The following is a 6,498-nucleotide window of genomic DNA, read 5'->3' as shown; positions in this document are numbered from 1 at the left end:
TATAAATTAAGGATATATTCCTCAGCCAGGAAGGATAACTCTTGAATTTATAATTTAATTCAAAAAGTCTTAAGGTATTCAATGTATAACGAAGGGATTTTGACTGATTTTAAATAATTTTAAACTAGTTTAAAATACACAGCTAGAAAACGATAAAAGTGAAATAAACGAAATTCACAAGACTGATAACATGTAAGGAGACGGTCATTTTGCACATTTACAGTTTTTGAAGAGTTATCTGCCCTTGATGAAAAGAAGAAAATTTTTGATTTCACAAAATTTCTGCGGTAAATAATTTATTTTATTTTATATTTTAATAAAGAGGGAGTTTATGCATATTTTCACCAAGAGATTTCTTTGAAATTCAAATTACTTTTTACAATATCTTATAAAAATATGCACTGCCCATAGACTTCAATGTAAAATTCAAAGTGATATTAATTGGACAATAATCAACATTTTGTAAATTCCTTTGATGGAGCATTTTCATTTGATAATATCTTCAAATTGCTACCATGATTAAAAATATTGGACCGTTCATTTATTAGGTACAAAATATGGTCGTTATACATTGAATACCTTAAAATAAAGTTTGAAATTGAAATTTTTTCATGCAACAATTTTCATTTTATGCCTCTACGTATGATTCAATGTTCTTTAAAGTTTTAACAAACAGTATTTAAAAAGTTGAAATTTGTACCTCATAAAATGAAGTGAAACTTGCCAATTTAAAAAAAATCAAATTTCATTTAATTTAGCCATAGTTACCAATGTTTATATGCATGATTTGAAATTAGAATTGATTTTCGGTGTTCTCTTTGAAAGGAAACACTTTATACACTATGCATTATGAAACAATGGAAGTAAGTAGGAGAAAGTAAAGTCCAAATAAGTGTAAAATTCATGCAATTTTCTTTAAAAGCCTGGATACCTATGATTTTTAGTCTTAAAATGTATTTCTTGATTAATTATCAATTAAAAAATATGCAGTAGGTAGTTCAAATCGCATTTCCTGAAAAATTATTTGAGATTTACTAATTTTCCTTATATAATATGATTAAATTTAAAGATGAATTTTAAAGAAATACCGTGGGTAAATAGATTTTAATTTGAGAATTTAGAGACATCTTTGTGAGCATGTTCAATTACCCAATGCCTGATTTTCAGAACCGGAGGATCGGATAACCTTAACACGTTAATATAGGTACTCATTTACCAGTTACAAATAAGTCGATCACTTCCGAATACCCTAACAGTTTCCATTCAATTCGACCTTAAATTAAATAATATACGTCCCAAACATTATCCATTGGCATGCCTGAGATTAATTAATTGCTTACCAATAAGTTATTTGCATTTCCAAAGGATAAAGAGAAACTAAAGGTTCTTTAAGCACTGAGCTCACTTTAGTGATACTCCACGCCTTTCTATATAATTATTATTACAAAGTCCATGTTTTGCTCAAGGAGACCCGAAATAAGTGTCAGATCAATAGTAAAAAAAGAAGTGTACAGTGGTATAGGAGGAATTGCAGAGCCCGTTATGCATAAATTATCCCACCTTTCCCAGTATGGTTGATGTCCCTTGCTAGCCAGACAAACATAAATCCGAACAAATGACTTCCCAACCAATAATTGCATTTTATTTACGAAATGTAAGTGACATATATTCTTCTTGTAGATTGTTAGATATCTCAGCCCACACTGTTTATTGTTTTTTTGTTTGTTTAAAAGTATTTTAATTACTCTATTTGAATATTTCATATATTTAAATATAGGTATAACTGAAATGAAGATAGGTACAAATTGAATACTATAAATTAAAGATATGTGTAGGTATAATTAATTCAAAGAACAGTCAATTGAATTGAAAATAGTTATAATTTATATGTACCTATCTTTAAATATTTTGTGCAGATATATTAAGTGTTGCTATCTTTCAAATGAATTGCAACTATCTTCAAATGAATAAAAGGTAGGAGAAATTCAATTGATCCTATCTGTAATGGAATTGAACCTATCTTTAATAAAATTAAAGATCGGTTTATTTCATTTGAATCTAGATTCAAGTACAATGTATTTAAAGATATGTGTATTTATCTATACCTATCTTTAATTTATTTAGATCTATACCTTTATTTCAATGATTTGAAGATAGGTACAGATATTTAAACATATAATTTGGTGTTTCTGTTTCGTAGGTTTGGTCAACAAATTAACAATTAAAATCCCTGAAACGAACTTGAGGTAAACGTCGTATTTGACAAATTTTCGGAATGCACAACAACTTGATTATACAGGTTTCACTTGTCACAGTTGCACAACTTCATATTGGATAATGTCTACTGTAGCAAACTGTCATGAATATTTTGTCTATATCCCAAAATTATAAAATTTTATGAAAATAAAAGTTGCACTAAGCCGCCAAATTATGTGCCCTTTTCGTTGTTCATGGGGTTGCCATTGCAAGGAATTTGTCGGGTATAACTTCGGGAAAATGAGAAAATGTCCAGAATATTGAAACAGCTCCTTTTCCAATAGGATATCTGTACCTTGGATGGCGCGCAAACAGTGCGTGCTATATAACTCTCGTCACCTTCGTTAAGTCAGGATCGACAAGAGTTTTTGGCATTTTCACGACTTCTCTGTGTCCTGTAAGAATATACATGATGCAGCATTTAAAAGCGGCTTTTAACTGCCCTCTCTTACATTCAAATGGAAAAGGATTTGAACAAAATTGTCAGCATTATTAAGCATATATATTTTACTTACTTAATCGTATCTTGAAATGTTTTGCTTGTAAAAAGTACAGCGTACGCCGCCCCTTTCCAAACTGAATATTATGTAGCCCATTAATTGGCTTTATACAAGACAATGAATTGAAGAAGTTAAAAGGGCCTGCTACAACCTATAAATCATTTTAAGTGACCATACCAAAAATGAGATGAGTTTGTAATGAGTCTTAAGACATTGCTTTTGGAAGTTAAAACAATTACCTATTCTATTGAATAATTTCAAATACTTAGTAGCATTATCTACAGTGTACTTTCGGATTTATTTTTTTTTATCATAATAATAAATATTTTTCATCGTAAACAGAGCAAATCCATTACCCATTTTCTCGCCGTAGAAGTCCTTGACCTCCTGTGGAAGGTCATCAAAAGCTTTACGTAGACGTTGAGAGGCGTCAACAGGGAAGACGTTTGTTTTAAACACACTTGGTTGTATGATATGAGCCGTCACGCCTATATTATACATCTCTCTTCTACAGTAAGATAAATCATATAAATTATTCGATATTTATCATGTTTATGCAAAAATAAATCTTACATTAAAGACGCTGGGGGTCAACAATTTGAACATCAGATATTACTATTTTTTTTAGATATGATATCTTAATCTGTCAACTATCATTTGGCAAAGAAAAATTTCAAAAATTGTAGTTTTTGAATTTGATCCTTTTTGTATATCTTTATATGGAGCTCTCATTCTAAATGAGATAAAATTAGTCTGCACAATGACCATAAGCACTCAGCCCTCATAAGCCTTCAAATGTTAAGTTCGTTTGATAAGGATATCTCCTTCACATTAATGTGTCCGTGAACGATTCTACGGCTGCTTTACTGATGTTGTATGGCCCCAGTTTTGGAATGGCTAACATGGCATTAATGGAAGATATGTTGACAACCCGCCCTTTAGACTGTCGAAGGGTTTTCTGGTATTGTTCTTTGGTTTGCCATTCTAACGGTGCCGCCAGTAAAAGAACACCTGCGTTAATGACCAAACCCCACAGTACTGTGTAAAACAGAAAACAGAGAACCTACGGTTTGTCATCCTCGCAAGTCCAGAGTCAATACGTAGCCATTAGACCCTTGGCATATTTCATTCCATATCTGTGGATTTGCTTCTCTCATTGAGAAGCATCAATCAAACCGAAGCTTTCATAGTTAGATAAGGATTCAGTTGACACCTAAGATACACGAGTTACAAGTTTTTTTATCATGGAATAGTTTAATTGATTGGTTGAGAGGTAAGAAAATACAATCAAGATTGGTTATTTTTCCGATAAACGTCGCTACAGTCAGCCAACAGATATTGAATGAAATACTCTAGGGGGTTCAATGGCAATGTGTTGACTCAGAACCCTTGGCTTGCGATGATACTGGAATTGGACGTTTAAGACGTAAAATACATGTGCTAAAGCGTTCACCTAGCTTGTACTTCCCTTTAAATATACTTTGGTTTCAGGTAGGAGCTCTTTCATTCAGTATCAACTTTTCTACATACAATACTACATTACCCTTATTTGACTTTACTGTAACAATAAGTGTGGGGCAACTCTTCATAAAGGAACGTTTTGAATAATAAGATGTTAAGTCTGGAAAAAAAGGGGGGGTCCCTATTGCTACGTGCCTGCGTATAGCTCAATGAATTATTCAAAAACGTAACCATGTAAAATACGTACTCAAATGCATCAATTAATAAAACACATTAAAAGGTACCTTCATTTCCAGCAAGGTTAGTCCTAACAAGATTAATTGCATTGTGAATGGATTCCTCTTTTGTCACATCGAGGCGGAAAACAACGGACTTGGAGGAACACGTCTCTAGAAGATTTTTCTCTCCTTTCTCAGTTAAAGAGGAAGCAAATACTCGAATTCCTTTCTTGTCTAGCTCTTGTGCAAGCAGATGTCCGAATCCCGTATCACACCCTGTTACCAAAACACACTTATTCTTTGTGTCTATGAAAATTGTACGCATATACAGCTCCACCGACTTTAAGATTAAAAATACCACAACTAAACACCCTAATAGTGTTAGTAAGTCCATGTTATATGATAACACAAAATCACAGGTATATCATTAGAATTACTATCAACTGTAGTTTTTTAAATGTTTTTGTCTGCATTTTGTGAATTCAAGGTGCATGACTGAACAGTAACGTGCAATGCGATGAACTTAAATACACTTTAAAGTTACAAGATAAATTAGGTCAGACACTGTGTAGGTTAAGGGTTGTTCTGAAAGTAGTGATATAAAATGTTTTTGAAAATATTTAAGATAAACACTGTCTGCATGACAAGAATGTTACCGACGTTACAACAGCTACTTTTAGGTATTCATCTAATTCAGCTGTATATCTGTCTATCGTCTTACCTGCTACCTTTTTAATAATTTTTAATGCCATTTCACAATTAAGCAAGTTGTTTTGAGAAGACGCCTTAGAGCTATTTAACAGCCTGTCTCCCAGAAAAGCATGCAATATAGTCCAAAAGCAGGTTTCTCCGATTGCTTTCAAAGAGCCGTAGCGCATTTGATAGTCATTTTCGCCTACTCTAGTAGTGATTTTTTAAATACATTGATTAACCAAAATTTTGTCATACAATGTTAGTTAATACATGCCTTAAAGCAAATCACACAAAAATAATATTCAAATTTTAATAGTTCCCTCATATGATAGATATAAAAATCGTTCAGTTTATATGGAGACTATAGTAAATACTGAGGTACCCCCTAAACAATGACAAACTGTAGCAAAAGACCACCCTTAACCAGAAAAACAACTTCTGAATAATTTTATTTGGATATGACTGCACTTCATTACATTAAGAAAATTTTGGTTAAAGGTGGTCTTCATATTGAAAATGTTAAAAATTTGTATTTAATTTTTCTTCTAAAATTATTTTAAGATTTAACAATCTGTCTTAAATTCATCCATCTGAATTCAATGACGTCGTGGCTTAGTGGTATTATTGCTGGACTGTATAAAAGATTTAAAAAAAAAAAATTGCTAGACTGTAGACATCATGATCGTGAGTTCGAGTCTCACAATGTGCAGTGTGTTTTTTATCTATGTTTTCATTTTTTACTCTCTGTGCATTTTTCCTATGTTTTCGTTTATTGTTTTATAATACATGTATAAATAATATTAGAGATATATTATACAACATAATATTACACCTTGAACGTATCTCGGGAAAAAAAAACAGTCCTATACTATTTTAATGACCCAAAACCATAGCTGTTAGGCTGTTTTATTTTTAACATTTTCTAAAAATTTTGTTTAGAATAAGAGTACATGTAAAATGATTGTCATTAACAAGCTTGCAACTATGAAGATATAACACTGGTCCACAAATGATTACATACATGTAGTTTGATCTTGAATTGAAAAAAGGTACATGTATCTATAAATAGAAACAGGTGATTTCCTTTGAAATACTTGAGTCGGCCCTGTGACGGTAAGGCAACTATGGCTCTTTTGTGAGCCAAATCTAGTACATGAATGCATAAAATGAAATCAGACAATTTTTTACTGAGCCAATCAAACCCAAATAAGTTTTTTGGCTTGTTACTAAAAAAAAGTTCTTATACAATAGAATTTGATTGATTGATTTCATATTGTTTAACGCCAAGTCGGCGATATTTCAGCCATATTTTGGCGGCAATAGAATTTGAGGTAATTAATTTGAGGTAATTTTTTAACGTTTTAGTGATA

The 6,498-nt window shown here is 31.7% G+C and overlaps 1 protein-coding gene across 1 annotated transcript; it reads right to left on the bottom strand.

The window, feature by feature from the left end:
* Positions 1 to 3,582: 3,582 nt before the first annotated feature.
* On the bottom strand, positions 3,583 to 5,187 carry LOC134261453 (retinol dehydrogenase 16-like). The gene is made up of 3 exons (XM_062743893.1): positions 5,157 to 5,187; positions 4,502 to 4,711; positions 3,583 to 3,794 (listed from the first exon to the last, which is right to left on the bottom strand). Exons 1-3 carry the CDS (start codon positions 5,185 to 5,187, stop codon positions 3,583 to 3,585), a joined length of 453 nt encoding a protein of 150 aa, XP_062599877.1.
* Positions 5,188 to 6,498: the final 1,311 nt, after the last annotated feature.

The sequence above is a fragment of the Saccostrea cucullata genome, unplaced genomic scaffold (assembly GCF_032062105.1).
Source record: "Saccostrea cucullata isolate Sc308-1 unplaced genomic scaffold, CSIRO_AGI_Scuc_v1 ctg2151, whole genome shotgun sequence".
Taxonomy (NCBI): domain Eukaryota; kingdom Metazoa; phylum Mollusca; class Bivalvia; order Ostreida; family Ostreidae; genus Saccostrea; species Saccostrea cuccullata.
Note: the sequence above shows the minus strand (reverse complement) of the source record. Positions and strands in the feature narration are given on the sequence as shown.